Genomic DNA, 17,002 nt, shown 5'->3' with positions numbered 1-17,002 from the left:
TTAATAAATAAAACGCATATATAATATCTATAGTTCAAACAACAGTAACCACACCGCATAATTTTGTCTACAGCGTGGTGTCCACGCAACACTCTCAGGGAATGCACCACCACCGCCCCTCCTACAGCCACAAAAACAAGGGTAAATTTATAATAATGGCCCCAGTATCTACGCGCCCACAGAGAGGTCCCAATCGGATTCAACTCCCCGACTTGCATTTAAATCATTATTCTGTCAAAAAAAAAAAAAAAAAAATTACCCAACGACTTCCACCTCTTAAAGCACTAACATTAGATTATACATATATAAATATAAAATTTACATAATATGATATAATTTTATATTTAGTTATTTCACTAAAAATTTATTCTCACATTAGATTATCTATCTATTAGTTAAAATAATAATAAAATATTATAAATTTAATAATATTTCTTTTTTCAATTTTTTTGTTCTATTAATTTTTTTTTAAGTTAAGAGCTATATGAAAATATTAATGTTTTATACTATTAATTTTTTTGTTCCATGTCAATACTTATTTCTTTATTGGGCTTGATGCACTTTGTATAGAAGCTGGACTGGAAAAACAACTACTTCAAATATTTGGAAGAAAATAATAAACAAGCATTTGGTTGAACTATATTATAAAGTCAAATATGAATGAAGGAGTTGAATCACTGTAGCTCAAAGTCATTTGATTTTACACTTATATAATTCAATACAACCTGTTTTCATGTTTTATTAACCATTTGAGCTTTTGCATTTGGATTTGGATATTCCTATGCAAATGCTCTTAGTATATATAATCTACAAAAGAGTGGTACATCACGTACATGATGAATTGCTTTATTTATTTATCTGATATTTATAACAACAATATTGATAATAATTTTATTATCTTTTATTAAAATACATATATAGAACAATCAAATATTATATGCTTTTTTAAAAATAAATATTTATTATGTTATAAAAATTGATTTGTGTAGGTATATAAGGACCAAATCTCATGTAAGTTTTGAGTTAAGTATCTAACATTAATCTTATCATGTATACGTTAAATATGGATTATAAAAATTCATTATTTTAACAAAATATGTCATTACAAATTGCAATGGTAAATAATTGCCCCGTTACAATAGCTTTAGATTCAATCGTCGCCGTCCGCTTCGATGGAGGGTTTCTCATATGAACAATTTAGGCTGTATTTGGGTGGTAGAGTATTCTGATATCACTCAACTATTATTTAATATTTTATTATATATTTTGTTATACATTAATTATTATTTATTTTTACATCTTAATTTTTTTTAATAGTGTGGAGTGTTTTTCATAAATTGTAGAGTGTGAAATAATAAATAGTAATTGGTGAGAAGAATTATTCTTTTATTATTATTTTTTATCTATATTTTATTACTATTCACTATTATTTAATATTTTATTTTTAATTTTCTTAACTTTTTTTTACTATTTACAAATCTATCTAAAATCCTCTAACTATGATAAGAAAACGAATTATTAATAATAATAAAAGAGTAATGCTAGAGAGAAGTTATTGTAGTAGTGCACACTTTGCACTCACTGCATGGCTGCTTCTAGTTGGCTGTTTCCAACATTCATTTAGGAAGATGTATAGTCTAGATGATGCTACATCATATGTACAAAATGAATACTTTCAATAATAACTTCTATCTATATTTATTCATAATAAAATACTCCGGTCTCTGCGAACTGTGGGTATATTTATTTTCCAAATAAACAACACACGTTTTGCCATTCAAACGGTCTTCTTCCGCGAACAAGAAGTGGGAGGCGCCGCCGGCTATTTAGTCCGTCTCGCGAATTCCTCTCGCATTCTGTCTCTGTCAATTTTACTCTCCTTCTTCCTCCTCATTCTTCATTCTTCCACAAGCTCTGCTTTTTGGAACCGCTTTGCAGCTCGTTATCAAGGTTCTTTCTGATCTCTGTGCTTGATTTATCCTCTCAAGTTTTTGGTAGCATTTCTATTTTCCTTTTTCAATTTCTCCTACTACCCAAGACGCGCAATAAAAGCGAAATATTAACTCCTATAAAAATACGTTTTTATCTTTTTTCTTTTCTATGATTTGTTGGTTCGTTTTTGAACGGCTTGTTTGAATGTTGGAATGTGCAGATCGAGCTGCTGATTTTGGTAGCAATTTTTGGTGAACGTCTTGTTTGGGTTCAGATCTTTTGAGATTTTCCTATATTTAGCGACCGAACTCTTTATCAATTCCTCGGAATAGCTTGGTAAACCCATTAGCTAATTAATAATGGAGGCCGCGTTGCAAATTGGTGGAGCTGAAACTTTGTGCCCTGTTTTATCGAGAAGATCTTCCTATGGCCGGCCTCCATGGTCAAAAAGCCTTCGTTTTGCTACTTCCGTGGCTTCGGTACCTGGTTTTTCGTATTCGACTGTGAGAAGTTGTTGTACAAGCACAGTCGTGAAGGTGAGTTGCGAGGGAGGGATGGTAGACGTTCTTGAGAGGAAGGCAACCGAGAATCAGAGTTTCGGCAAAGCGGATAATCGGTTGACCTGTGTCATGAAATTCGGTGGCTCGTCAGTGGCCTCCTCGAGTAGAATGAGGGAGGTTGCTGAGCTTATACTTAGCTTTCCGAAGGAGAGGCCGGTAGTTGTTCTCTCGGCGATGGGAAAGACGACTAATAAACTTTTATTGGTACACATATAGTTCTTTTTATGTTTTTCTTCCCGTTTTTCAATTTTGGTAACCTGTTATTTCAAGAATTCGTAACGGAATGGTTTCGTCTTTTGTGTTAGGCTGGAGAAAAGGCTGTCGGCTGTGGTGTTACCAACATATCAAGTATTGATGAGCTGAGCTTTATAAAAGAACTGCATCTCAGGCAAGAATAGTGGATTTTCGTCCTGTTTTTCTACGTGTCATAAAAAAACCATAATCATATAATAAATTTGGTCTGACTAGGCGCTTTTTCTTATTCAGGACCGTGGAAGAACTTGGAATAGACAAGTCTGTCATTGCAAGTGAGTTACTTTCTTGTATGTAGGATCGGCTCTTGGTCAGAGCGATCGATTTTGAGTCACATAATGAAAACTAAATCCAGTTAGGTGTAATGGAACAAGTCATATAATTGTGTAGGTAGTATGTGTCTATATATACTCTCAGTTTTGCGTCTTCATGCAATAGTTGTGCTTGGTTGCGTTGCACAATAATTATGTCCTATTTTGATGCTCTTGATATTAATATGCATCTGTATCTGATTATGTCTTGAAGGGTTCGGTTAAATAGTCTTCTTTAAAATTGGTGCCTTGGAAAGGGAAGTAGTATGAAATATAAATTTCGTGAGAAATTTTGTAACTGTTAGTTTCTCGAGTATCTAATTTTTTGCTTCATAAGCAGCCTCAAATAGAAATGAAATATTAAGCTATGGCAAACATGGATAGCACCGCCGTAGAATTAATTTTTAAAACTAGATTTACTCTAAAAAGTGAAAAAGGCAGCTTCGAATACATAAATATGGGTCCTCATACTTGAGAGCTCCATTATGTACTATGATAGCTTAAGCGTGGTTTACTTTAGCTAGTTAGTTTGAACTTGTCTGCTTGGTGATCAAGTTGAGATTCCTGTTTGAGAGAAACCTCAAGAAGGAAATGATAAAGGCACGACCAACTTTTACAACTATTTTACAACTATGTTTTAAATGGAGGGCATTTTTGTAGAAACAAAGTTGCAAGAGTATCATTATTTTACAAAAATGCCATTAATTTAAAAGGAAGTTGTAAAAAAGTTGTAAAAGAGCTGTCCCTATCACTACTCCCTCAAGAAATGCTTTATCCTATAATATATTTTAGGGGAGTATTTTTCATTACATCATATTTTCAAAGGAAAGCTTTATATCCTATAATATATAGGGTATTATTATGCAAAAAAAAAAAAAAAAATGCTCATCTATGTCTTCAAAACTTGAACAAAGTTGGCAGAGAGTTCTGGTTGTTCTAGACATCTTGAGTAAAGTCAAGAATGAAAATGTAATACCCCACATCTATGGGGAGTATGATGAACGAAAGTTTGTTGAACCGGATCCCACATTGCTTGACAAGGAGAAGTTCTTGGTATTTATAATGATTCCAATAAAGCTCATATTGTAACTTGGATTAGTCCTTTTGGGTATAAGACTAGATGTAGCTTAGGCTTTTCTTGAGTTGTTACCAATGGTGTAAGAGCTAATCCCAGCCTGGGACTTGAGCCATGCCACGTCCCACATCTAGTTTTATTATCCTCAAGGAATAGGTTAAAGTATTTGTATCAACCTCTCTTTATTTTTGGACTATTATTGTCTCCTTGCTTAACCGGTTTTGTATCTAAAAAAAAATGCAGCACACAAGAATTATAAAAGACTAGATGATGGTAATTTATTATTGTCTGTATGGCTTAACCAGTTTTGTATCTCAAAAAAAAAAAAAAAAAAAAATGCAGCACACCTAGAAGAATTGGAGCAGCTTCTGAAGGGAATTGCCATGATGAAAGAGTTGACTCTACGAACAAAAGATTATTTAGTTTCATTTGGAGAGTGCATGTCCACTAGGATCTTTGCAGCATATTTGAATAAAGTTGGTGCTAAAGCTCGCCAAGTATGTTATTTCTCAAATACTTGTCTACTCTTAATGCAATTAGCAAGTCAGTATTCTCTAATAACTAGTACACGAACTTTTAACTCCTTCAAAAAAATGGTTAGACCTGGATTTGCTTTTTGATTACCTTGGTAAAAAGCCATTCTTGATAAGAGAATTATTTTTTTATGCAGTATGATGCATTTGAGATTGGTTTTATAACCACAGATGATTTCACAAATGCGGACATTTTGGAAGCAACATATCCCGCTGTTGCAAAGAGGTTACTTGGTGATTGGGTTTGTGATCCTGCAATACCAATTGTTACTGGCTTCCTTGGAAAGGTTTTTTTTTTTTTTTTTTTTTTTTTTTTTTTTTTTTTTTTTTTTTTTAATTTTTTAACACTGTCCAGCTGCTTTGTTGATTATCTTATTTGGAGAACTCAAGAGTGTTGACTCCACTTGAACTAGACTTTCCTGTGAGGATTCTCAATGTTGCTACTAATTTCCTTTTCCTTTTTGTAGGGCTGGAGGTCATGTGCAGTTACTACGTTGGGTAGGGGTGGCAGTGATTTGACAGCTACTACCATTGGTAAAGCACTGGGATTGCGAGAGATACAGGTCAGTGCAGAGATTTAAGGTTTACACGTTGAAATTTTCCATGAGACTTGCATATGCCTAAGTGATGAGCCACAAGGCCACAGCTTCAGATATTAAAGGGATGAGTGGGGTGGAATTGGGAAATGCATAAGGTTACTCTATTGTTTGTGAAGGATAAAATAAAATAAAACTGCCTGTACATCCTTGGAGAAAGATATTTATTACACAAGTATGCATGTAGACAAAGACACAGATGACTAGATAGTGCCAAATTAAGTGCATACCAGCTATTATTATTATTATTTTTTATAAGTAAATAGATAGCTTTATTGAATAGAATGAAACTAGGCAATGCCCGAGTACACAGGAAGTATACAAAGTGAGACACCTAATTACATTCTAGTGAGCTGAAAAGAAGATAGAGCTATTATTCTTTTCACAACGCATGTAAAAGTATCTATGCAAAATTTGAACAGGATGATGAAATTGTTTTTGTATAAGTTGCATCTCTGTTTTAATATAAACCTTTACAGGTGTGGAAAGATGTTGATGGTGTTTTAACATGTGATCCTAACATATACTCACAAGCAGAACCCGTGCCATATTTGACATTTGAAGAGGCTGCTGAACTTGCATATTTTGGTGCTCAGGTATCATGATCTTATACCTTATTACCCAGTCAAGTTGTGGAGTACAGCTTCACTTTTACTTTGCTTGTTTGTTTGCTAAAAGGTCAAACTCCGTCCAACAAAGTTTGAGATGTGTTTTTATTGGATTTAGTGAAAGTGGATGGTAGAGAGAATTTGTTTGGATAAAAATTCTTTGAGATGTGTTTTGTAGTGGAGTTTGTGAAAGTAGACAGGTAGATCTGAAAAGTTGTTTGAATGTAAGTTTTTTGAAATTTGTTTTTTGGTTTTTGTGAACGTTATTTTGGTTTTTGTGTTTTTTTCCACAGAAAACTATGCAAATAATTAGATGATTTTTTAAAATATATAGATTTTTTCATCTATAGATGTATGAATTGAAGTTGAAATTTTTTTTACTTGTCAAAAAATAAGCAGTTGAAATTTTTGAAATTTTTTTGAAAAAGCCTTGAACCCAAACATGGTATTGTTATATTTGGAATTTCTTTGCTCCATTCACTTGAGATTATTTGAACAAAATAAATTTGTTGCGCTAAACCTCCGTATCTTCAAGTTTATGTAATGTTCTCTAGCTAGGCCGTTTTTATTAGATGAAGCAATGTGTATTCATTCAGGTTGTGTTGTGCAGTAGTTGAGTGTTCCTTGGACATCCAAAAGATGACCATAGCAAAATTATTTTCTTTTCACTTTTGCAGGTACTGCATCCGCAGTCCATGAGACCAGCCAGAGAAGGCGATATTCCTGTTAGGGTTAAAAACTCTTACAATCCTAACGCTCCAGGTACTCTTATAACCAGGACAAGAGATATGAGTAAGGTTTGTAACAATTTAGTGTTGTTAACTGTTGTATGGAAGACCCCGACTAGTATTAATTTTTCCTTTCTTCAATTGCAGGCAGTATTAACTAGTATTGTTTTGAAACGAAATATAACTATGCTGGATATTGTTAGCACTAGAATGCTTGGTCAATATGGCTTCCTTGCTAAGGTGAGAAAACTTATGAAAGGTGCTCTATTTCCTCTTGATGACTGAACTATCATTTAATTTGCTTGGTGCTTGTACTTGAAGGTATTTTCGACATTTGAAGATTTGGGCATATCTGTGGATGTTGTAGCTACCAGTGAAGTCAGTATTTCCTTGACACTAGATCCATCAAAGCTTTGGAGCAGAGAGCTAATTCGGCAGGCAAGCGTATGATATCTTGTTCCTTGTGTTATAATTTCTTGCATCAATTTACGTCTATTTGTATATACCTTTTGTTCCAAGCATTTCATAGTTTTCTTGCAAATTATTCTTTTGCATTTGGGAAGCAACTACTATATCTGTTTTATAGAAGATGCTCTCCTAGCTAAATATGCTACTACAATTATGGGTTTTGTTTGTTTATTAACAAGTAGCCAAATCTTTTCAATGTAGGAACTTGACCATGTTGTGGAAGAGCTTGAGAAAATTGCTGTTGTGAACCTCCTTCAGCACAGATCAATCATTTCTCTTATTGGAAATGTTCAGAAATCGTCGCTTATACTGGAGAAGGTGATGTGTTTGTTTTGCGGATTTATTTAGAGAATCTCTCTCCAATACTCTTAGAAACTTCTTAAGTTGATTGCAACTGTTGGTGAACTTGTGTGCATGAGCCCCATGTCACAGGTTCGATTCCCTTTGGGATCAAACTGCGATTTAAGTGGGAGGCCATAGCGGTGGGTTATTGTGCTAGTCTCCTCGGGGGTTTAGGTTCCATGGGTGAGTTATAAGGGCTCTGCCGTTGGGTGGATTTCAATTTTTTTTTTTTTTTTAAATTAAATTTTGTTAATATTCATCTCTTCAAGAGTTTTGTTGAATAGTTTGTGGTTGTGGAAAGTTTAGGACATGATTTGCTCAAGTTTGAAGGAAGAACGGTTTTAACCTGGATCTCTTATAACGAGTTTCTAAATTGAAGTTCTTTCATATTCTTGGTTAAGTTTTGGGTTAGATTTCTGAGTACTTTTTTCATGAAATTCAACATAAAGTCGTTGCCTTCTGATGCTTTTAGGCATTAGCTTTCTATGTTTCTGTTGATGTTATCGGTCATACATGCAGCTTAATTTTAACCCAGGTGCACAAACACATAAACACATGTAGCTAAATTTTCATAAATTGCAAATATTAAACAAGTGGGAATCAATATCCAAGCACTGACATACTTATCAAAAAAATATCCAAGCACTGACATACTTATAAAAAAAAATATCCAAGCACTGACATGCTACAGGGCCCAGTCATTATGCAGATGTTGCTTTTAATATTGTTATTATGTGTGTCCATTATGGCAGGCATTCCGTGTTCTTCGAACAAATGGAGTCAATGTTCAGATGATCTCTCAGGGTGCATCTAAGGTCTCTCCCACGATTTTTTTCTTATTTATTTAATTTTTTGCATATATGTTACATTAGGGTGTACTTCATATTAAGCATCGGCATATACTCTGATAGGAACTTGGAGATTTTCACTCATTTATATGCTCAGAAAAAAAAGAAGAGACATTTTTCATTGAAAAACTATTCTTCATGTACTAATAAAGTTCTTCTCTCTCTCTCTTCCAGCTTATCAGAATTTTTGTTTTCCCCATATTTTGTGTCCTTTGCCCTTTTCTATGAACAAGATGACAAGTCCGATAATGTTCAAAACCATAAGGTTCTTAAGACTTTTGTCTGGCACTACGCAGCTTTTCTATACATGACACACTAGTCTTTTAATTTGAAAAAGGGATTGCATTATAATTGAGTAAAAAGTCCAGCCTCAAAACTAATCAAAAATATAATAATAATAATAATAAAGTAAAAAGTCTAGTTTTCTCCTTATATCTTCACGAGTCAGTGGAGTCATTTGAGTCCCAGTTATCTGATAGCCGTGGGTGATGGTGCCTGTAGAGGTTTGCATACTGATTATAAACAATAATTGGCGATTTATGTATCTGTCTCACCACTCTGTTTGAATGCTTGTCAGGTCAATATATCGTTGGTTGTAAATGACAACGAAGCAGAGCAATGTGTTAGGGCTCTCCATTTGGCCTTCTTTGAGAGTGATCTTAACTAAACAAGTTTCTTCTGATTCAACATGCTCTCTTCTCTTGCATGTTGATGGCGCCTTCGATCATTTATTAGCAGTTGCAATTTTCTCAAGGTTAACTAATTTGCTGTACCACTAGTTAGTTCTCAACATTAGCTCTATGTGTAACTTGATCTCATGCTCGGGGGACGTTACTTTCCCCCTCTTGTTGTCCAATTAAGATAGGCCGTTGTTTGATTCAAAAAAAAAAAAAGAAAAAGATAGGCCGTTGTTATCGCCATCTTGTTTCTTCAAGAATATATCATATTTAACTCCAAAGTTATGGATAATGATGATTTTGAACGTCTGCTGCATTTGTGATTTGTGATTTTTTTTTTTTGGGACTTATTTGCTTCGAAATATGACATGGTCGAGGTTCGGTAAGAAAATCCATAGGAAAAACTCTCTACAATTTCTTGACTTTTTAATTTGTTGTATTTGTATTTTTATTTTTTGGATGGCTGAAGGCTAGTCTATCGTGCACATGAACTTCATGCACCATCCAAGTTGAGTGCATGCATCCCTACAATTCTCGATCATCAACCTAGCCATCCCAACCGCCTCCGTCTTATTTCAATCGATGCATTAGGCTCCGGAGTCAGTCTAACCGTGACCTTCTTGCTTTACTTAAAACTTGCAGTTGATGTACTCTCTCACGTTTGAGGATGTGCAAACACTATAACAATTAAGATGATGTGTTTCATAATATTTTGGATTGTTGCATTAACTCCCTTTGTAAGAAAACATTTGTTTTTATAGATCAAAAAGTTTTATTTGTAAAAGGAGACAAAGTTTTAGTATACAGGAAGTATACATGAGAAGTACCCTAGTAGGGTTAGCTCATCCATTATTCTCTAATGATCCTCAAGCTTCTATCATTTCTTTTTCGCTAAAGACACCACCACATACATATAGTAACCATTTAGTCATTATCTAGATTGTAATCACTTGTGGATTACCTCGGAAGCCTCTTTATCTTGTTAAGAAATTCACCAGTCTAAGAGGCATGACCCATTTAATCCAATTCCAAGAAAAAAAAAAAAGCATCCCATGTGGTCCTGGCCACCTCACAATTTAAAAGCAGATGATATACACCATCTTCTTACATATGCTACCAAAAAAAAAAAAAAAACTATTTTTGGGAGAACGTTTATCTGCCATATATTCTTCCATGTGAACATGAATATTCTTGTGCTCATTAAAACTTGGTGAAACAATTTTACATAGATTTTTGTTAAGAAACAGCCTATTCTGTTGCCTCCATGGTACTGCTCAAGTGTACTGCTTGGGAAATTTTTTTTATTTTCTTTACTTAGTGTTTAAGGAAGTGATTTTAAGTGTATTGATGTATTTTTTTATTTTTTAAAAATATTTAAATATATTAAAAAATGTGAAAAGAAAAATGAAGAAAAAATAAAAACTCAGAAATGTCGTGCGGTCAATCCGAGCGGGCTACTTTGAGCGCGACTCTTTTGTTAAACATCACCATTTAGGTCTAGAGTAATGCTATAAAATTAAAAATGACACTTATGTTCCGTTCTCCTCCCATCATATAAAACTTGGATATATTTAAAAAAATAAAATAATAACTAGACAAGTTGGGCCTTTTCGGAGTTTGGACTTTTGGACTTTTTAACTTTTACTTATTTTGTTTAGGAAGTGAGATGAGATTAGAATTTTGTGAATAATAATAAGATAATTTGTGAATAGTAATAAGATACTTTGAGTTAAATATTTTTTAAATTTTAGAAAAAGAGAGAGAAAAAGTTGAATAAAAAATATTATAAAGTTAAAATATTGTGATAATATATTTTTATAATATTATTTTTGTTTAGAGATTTGTAAAAGTTGAATTATTTTTTATTTTTTATTTGAAAGTTTGAAAATGTTGTAATGATTAGTCTAAAAATATTGTAATGATTAGTTTAAAAATATTTGTATTTGAATTATGTTTAACAAAAAAGTAAGATGAAATGATAGGAAAATTTTGGAATGAGATCAACTTTTAAACAAGCCATAGAGTATCCACATCTGCCTCCCCATAATTATTACTCTTTAGCCAAATTTTAGTAAAAAATTAAAAATTAAAGAAAAGTTGGCTACATTAGACTCCCAAACTAATTTTTGATTTTTTTAATTCTAAACTTAATTATATATTTAGATATAACTTTTATTCCTGCTCTTTCTTCAAAACTAGAAATAATATCAAAAAAATTAAATTTTCTTATTTTTATATCTTTCAATAATATTTAGTGAAAATTAAATATTTTTATTAACACACATTTTCACAGTGCTATGTACCATTTCAATTTCCTACTAATTATATATTTCTAGATTTTTTTATTCCAAATTTAACTATATATTTCAATTCCCTACTAATTTTTAATATCTAACCGTTACAAAATATTATCGTTGGAAAATGTGAATTTTGACAAAAAATTATATTACTCTTAAAAACATAATAATTATGAAAGTATTACCGTACTCGTAAAAGAATAATTTAAATTTTTATTTAAAATATTTGTTAGAGAGTAATAGTTCAAAATATAAAGAAAAAGATAAAAGAGTAAATAGTTCCATTGTAGAGAAGAGTGAGAGAAAAAAATAATAAAGAGAATAGAGAAAGCTTATTTTAGTAGAATAAACAAAAGAATATGAATGAATGAAATGTAGAAGGTTTTGAAAAAAAGTACTACTATATTTATAAACGAATTATACAAAAGTAATTCTATAAACTGATGTAGCTTCATCTGATCGATTAGATTTATTTTAAAATAAAAATAATTTTATAATCTGACGAATCACATCAAGTTACATTAGTTTGTAAAATTATTTTGTATAATTTCTTTGTGGCCAGAGTATTTCCTTTTGAAAAATGAATAAAATTTAAGAGTCGTGCTTCACAGAATCTCACACTCTACACCACTTAAAAAATATGTAATTTTATTTTTTTATCCTATTTGAAATATGAAATATGAGGATAAAATGATATATTTTTAATGATGTGCAGAGTGTAAAATTTATGTTATGAATTTCTCTTTAAGAAAATATCCGAAGAAAGATAATTTTAAGTTAAAATTTAAGGGAAAATTTGCGAATCCAGGCGTGGATTTACGTACTACTAATTCGCCCCAACCTGTCAAGTTCTTTACTTTTCGCATACTCTCCTCCTCTAATGAAACCATTTAGAACGACCAATGCACTTCAAAGCCTTGCTTCTTTCAGACCCTCTCAAACTCCAAAGCCTCCCCTCTATGTCGACACCCTTATCGATGCCCGTATCGTCAAAACTGGCTTCAATCTGGAAACATGCCTTTCTAATTTCCAGGTCCAGAATTTTCTTGAAAGAGGTGAATTCTCCGAAGCCCGTGAGATGTTTGATAAAATGCCTCACAAAAACACCATCTCAATAAACATGATGATTTCGGGTTATGTGAAATCCGGCAATCTTTCTCATGCTAGGGAGTTGTTTGATGGCATGATTGAACGTACCGCAGTGACATGGACTATCTTAATTGGCGGCTACTCACGGTGTAATCAATTTCGAGAAGCATTTAAGCTTTTCGCCGGGATGCATAGGTGGGCGACGGAGCCAGATTATGTGACCTTTGCAACTTTATTATCTGGATGCAGCGACACGGAGACCACGAATGAGGTAGTTCAAGTTCATTCCCATATCATCAAACTGGGATATCATTCGACTCTCATGGTTTGCAATTCCTTGATTGATGCTTACTGCAAAACATCTCGCCTGGATTTGGCTTTTCAACTCTTTAAGGAAATGCCCGAAAGAGATTCCGTCACTTTGAATGCATTGATAACTGGGCTCTCAAGAGATGGGCGTAACGAAGACGCGATAAAGCTCTTTATGGACATGCAAAGTTTTGGCTTCAAGCCTTCGGATTTTACCTTTGCAGCGGTTCTATGTGCAGGTGTTGGGTTTGATGACATTGTATTTGGTATGCAAGTTCATGCTTTTGTGGTGAAAACCAACTTTGTTTGGAATGTGTTTGTGGGAAATGCTTTGCTCGATTTTTATTCGAAGCATGATCGGGTGGGTGATGCAAGGAAACTTTTTCACGAGATGCCAGAACTGGACGGTGTTTCATACAATGTAATTATCACGGCTCACGCATGGGATGGGCAACTCAAAGAGTCTCTTGATTTTTTCCGAGAATTACAATTTACCAGATTTGATCGGAGGCAATTCCCTTTTGCAACTCTGTTGAGCATAGCAGCCAATACACTGAACTTGGGAATGGGTCGACAAATTCATTCCCAGGCTGTTGTGTCAACAGCCGATTCAGAACTTCTGGTTGGAAATTCTTTGGTTGACATGTACGCCAAATGTGGCAGATTTGAGGAAGCCGAGAAGATATTTGAAAATTTGGCCCACAAAACCACGGTTCCATGGACTGCCATGATCTCAGGTTATGTTCAGATGGGATACCATGAAGAAGGCCCGAAAATGTTCAATGAGATGCGTAGAACCAATGTAATTGCTGACCAGGCCACTTTTGCAAGCGTCTTGAGTGCTTCCGCAAATTTAGCTTCACTCTCGCTAGGGAAGCAGTTACACTCAACCATAATAAGATCAGGATTTATGTCAAATGTATTTTGTGGAAGTGCACTCGTAGATATGTATGCAAAATGTGGGTCCCTGAAAGATGCACTTCAAAGTTTTCAAGAAATGCCTGAAAGGAACTCAGTGTCTTGGAACGCTTTGATCTCAGCTTACGCACAGAATGGAGATGGTGAGGGCACTCTTAGGTCGTTTGAAGAGATGATACGGTCAGGTTTCCAACCAGATTCAGTCAGCTTTCTCAGCATCCTATCTGCTTGCAGCCACTGTGGGCTCGTTGATGAAGCATTGGAATACTTCAATTCCATGACTCAAGTTTATAAACTTGCTCCCAAGGGACCACACTATGCATCAATGGTTGATGTGTTGTGTCGCAGTGGACGTTTCGATGAAGCAGAGAAGTTGATGGCACGAATGCCAATCGAGGCTGATGAGATTATGTGGTCATCGGTACTTAATTCGTGTAGAATTCATAAAAACCAAGAATTGGCTAAGAAAGCAGCAGACAAACTTTTTAACATGGAAGAGCTAAGGGATGCGGCTCCATATGTGAACATGTCCAATATCTATGCAGCAGCAGGACAGTGGGAGAGTGTTGGGAAGGTGAAGAAGGCGATGAGGGATCGAGGAGTTAAAAAGGTCCCTGCATACAGCTGGGTTGAAATCAAACATAAGATACATGTATTCTCAGCGAATGACAAGTCCCACCCACAAATGGGGGAGATAATGAGGAAGATTGATATGCTGGGGAAGCAGATGGAAAAGGAAGGATATGAACCCGATACGAGGTGTGCCCTTCATAATGTGGATGAGGAGCTCAAAGTAGAGTCCCTCAAGTATCATAGTGAACGCTTAGCAATTGCATTTGCTCTCATCAGTACACCACAAGGGTCACGTATACTGGTGATGAAGAATCTACGAGCTTGCACAGACTGCCATGCTGCTATCAAGATTATTTCGAAGATTGTTGGGAGGGAGATTACAGTCAGGGATTCCAGCAGGTTCCATCATTTTAGAGATGGCTTTTGCTCCTGTGGGGACTATTGGTGACCTTCTAATAATACCCCCAATTTCCCAATCTCCCCCCATTTCGTGCGGACACGGCCAAGATTATAAATTAGATTTTTTTTTTAAACTAATTCAAATTGCAGGCTTAAAAGGGTGATTTCCTTGTGTAGACTATAAATTATCTACCCGAGCTTTAAAGAGGACAAAGCAACATTCACATTGTAACAGCAAATCAATATTCGGTAGCATTTGATGTTGAAGTGATATCAGATGAATAGATTGAGATATGTATTTGAAGGAATGAAATAAGTTGATATGCGATTAACCTTTTATGAAAAATTAAAAAAGTAACAAATCCCATCATTGATTAGTTTGAGGTAGATTGAGATGATCTTGACATCCAAATAAGTCTCACGACACAATAATATAAGTATTTTGGAACCTGTTCATGCGCATAATCACTTTGAAGGCATGTCATCTTCGTTCATCAATTAGTTTTGATCAGTCCTCTATTAGTTTTGCACATAGAAATGGTGTCTCTCATTCCCCATTTTTAGCGTACATACTGTAAAATTTGTTTTGCCTTTTCTAGTCATTCTTCAGCAAAACAGAGCTGGCAGCTCACAAATCCGAATATACACAAATTCCCAATTAGAGAAATTCCAATTCATCCACAGGTAGAAGCAAACTCGGAAGAATCTGATTCCAGGCAAACACAACCATTCTCCCCCAGAAAGCAAAATACATAATTTTCGCATTTAACTGTCAATTAAGAAGCATACAAAAAGAGAAGGCCAAACCAAAAATACAGAAAATAATAAAAAGCAATAGACCGATCTTTCACAATTACTTCTTTTTGTTGACCAGATCATCAGGAACGACCTTGAGTAGCTTCTTCTGCTTGGACTTGGCGATCTTCTTCAAGGTCTTGGGATTTGTGATCTTCTGCAGCTTCGTACCGGACCTCAGAATGTTCTCCTGCTTCTTCTTTTCCCGCTCCTCCCTCTGCTTCCTCTTCTCCACCTTGTTCGCCCTTATCGCCTCCTTCAGCTCCGTCATCCTCTCCTTGTACGCCCTCTTTATCTCCTTCTGCGTCTTCCTCTCCTCAAAGCTCGTGCCCTTCCGGCTCACCTTAACCGCGGACGCCCTTTGCTTCCTAGCCTGCTTCCACTTTCGCCCCGACGCCTTCCCGGCTATCACCCCGTCGTACGTAGGCTTCCCGAAGATGGGCTTTTCCGGGTCCTCCGCTGACGCGACTGCAGATTTCTTAGCCGCTGGTTGACAAGTGTCATCCTCGTCGATCTCCATGGATGCCGACGCTTCATTGCTCTGATTCATGGATTCCTCTCGCTTTCGCTTGTAGGTCTTGCCGCCGAAGCCTTCGTCAAGGCGCCGGAAATCAATCGTGCACGCCATAACCAATCGAGTTGCTACACCCTCGCCAAAAGATGGGGGAGACTTCTAGGGTTTTAGATCTAGTAGGGTGAATATGGAGGCATATATGTCTTTGGAAAAAGGGGCCGATGGGATTGGGTCGGGTGAGTAAGTTCGGCTCAATAGTGTCAGTGTGGGATTCTTTTAAATTTTTTTTTTAAAGAACCGACATTTGGGGGTGTTCTCTAAGGTCCGGCCCAATACAAGTCATTGACCATGGGGCGTATAGAATCGGATACTTATCCTCTTCACTGTTTTGTTTTTTTTTTTTGTTTTTTTTTCGGTGACTTAAAAATTTTACAAACCACATTTTCAAATTTCACTGTTATGAGATGACATAATCTGTCAACTTTTTATTATGTTTTTTTTTTAAATTTAAAAATAGAAAGGGATCCAATGGTGTAATATATGGCATAGTGTGATCAAAATTGGACAAAAGTGTGATTTTTAGCATTACTTTTAATGTTATGCAATAGAATTTCTAAATTTTCTGTCTTCATATAAAATAGATACAATCTTAAAGTGAGTGTGCAAGACTCGGGCACATCATAATTAAAAAAATTAATTTTTTTTTATTTGAATTTAATATTTATTTATTTTTTTAAAGAGAAGTGACATCTCATGACTATAAATATCATTTTTCTTTTGTAAATAAATGAGTAAAACTGATTCAGAGCTCTTAAATTTATTTTTCTTCAAATTTTGGGGCATCGGGTTTCTTGAATAAATTCTAAAAATAGAGACTGAATTAGTTTATTCCGACTTTTTATTTTTTGGGCCATGACAACAAACAATTTGGATGATTTTTTCTATCACTTCATCTTCATCTTCACGATCTTATCTTCTTCTTCTTTTTTAAATCTCTGGCATGGGAGTTAAAAGCAGTTCTGCAGGGGTTTATTTCTTCCCATAAATAGTTCTTCAAACGAGAAAATTAAACTAGTGCAGTACTGCATGTTTTAATTTGAGTATTTCATATTTGTTCAACACTAATAGCCAATATGTGGTATCTGAGCAGTTGTTTGTAGAACCAGCGTAGGATATTA

General features: G+C 34.8%; 3 protein-coding genes across 4 annotated transcripts; 2 read left to right on the top strand and 1 right to left on the bottom strand.

The window, feature by feature from the left end:
• Positions 1-1,757: 1,757 nt before the first annotated feature.
• Positions 1,758-9,235, top strand: LOC121250656 (aspartokinase 3, chloroplastic). Of its 2 annotated transcripts, none has more exons than XM_041149841.1 (14): positions 1,758-1,950; positions 2,153-2,696; positions 2,798-2,880; positions 2,979-3,019; positions 4,473-4,627; positions 4,801-4,950; positions 5,131-5,226; positions 5,739-5,855; positions 6,545-6,664; positions 6,743-6,835; positions 6,917-7,033; positions 7,265-7,381; positions 8,158-8,220; positions 8,831-9,235. In XM_041149841.1, exons 2-14 carry the CDS (start codon positions 2,292-2,294, stop codon positions 8,918-8,920), a joined length of 1,647 nt encoding a protein of 548 aa, XP_041005775.1. In that variant the 5' UTR covers positions 1,758-1,950; positions 2,153-2,291; the 3' UTR covers positions 8,921-9,235. The 2 variants fall into 2 exon arrangements, with proteins under 2 accessions (XP_041005775.1, XP_041005774.1); XM_041149840.1 differs by having other exon boundaries at positions 6,917-7,039.
• Positions 9,236-11,995: 2,760 nt separating this feature from the next.
• Positions 11,996-14,649, top strand: LOC121250301 (putative pentatricopeptide repeat-containing protein At2g01510). The gene has a single exon (XM_041149398.1). It carries the CDS (start codon positions 12,108-12,110, stop codon positions 14,562-14,564), a length of 2,457 nt encoding a protein of 818 aa, XP_041005332.1. The 5' UTR covers positions 11,996-12,107; the 3' UTR covers positions 14,565-14,649.
• A 605-nt stretch (positions 14,650-15,254) lies between these two features.
• LOC121250302 (coiled-coil domain-containing protein 86) lies at positions 15,255-16,381 on the bottom strand. The gene has a single exon (XM_041149399.1). The coding sequence runs from the start codon at positions 15,936-15,938 to the stop codon at positions 15,369-15,371; it is 570 nt and encodes a 189-aa protein (XP_041005333.1). The 5' UTR covers positions 15,939-16,381; the 3' UTR covers positions 15,255-15,368.
• Positions 16,382-17,002: the final 621 nt, after the last annotated feature.

The sequence above is a fragment of the Juglans microcarpa x Juglans regia genome, chromosome 2D (genome assembly GCF_004785595.1).
Source record: "Juglans microcarpa x Juglans regia isolate MS1-56 chromosome 2D, Jm3101_v1.0, whole genome shotgun sequence".
Lineage (NCBI taxonomy): Eukaryota > Viridiplantae > Streptophyta > Magnoliopsida > Fagales > Juglandaceae > Juglans > Juglans microcarpa x Juglans regia.
The sequence above is the reverse complement of the archived record's forward strand: the minus strand, read 5'-3'. Positions and strand labels throughout refer to the sequence as shown.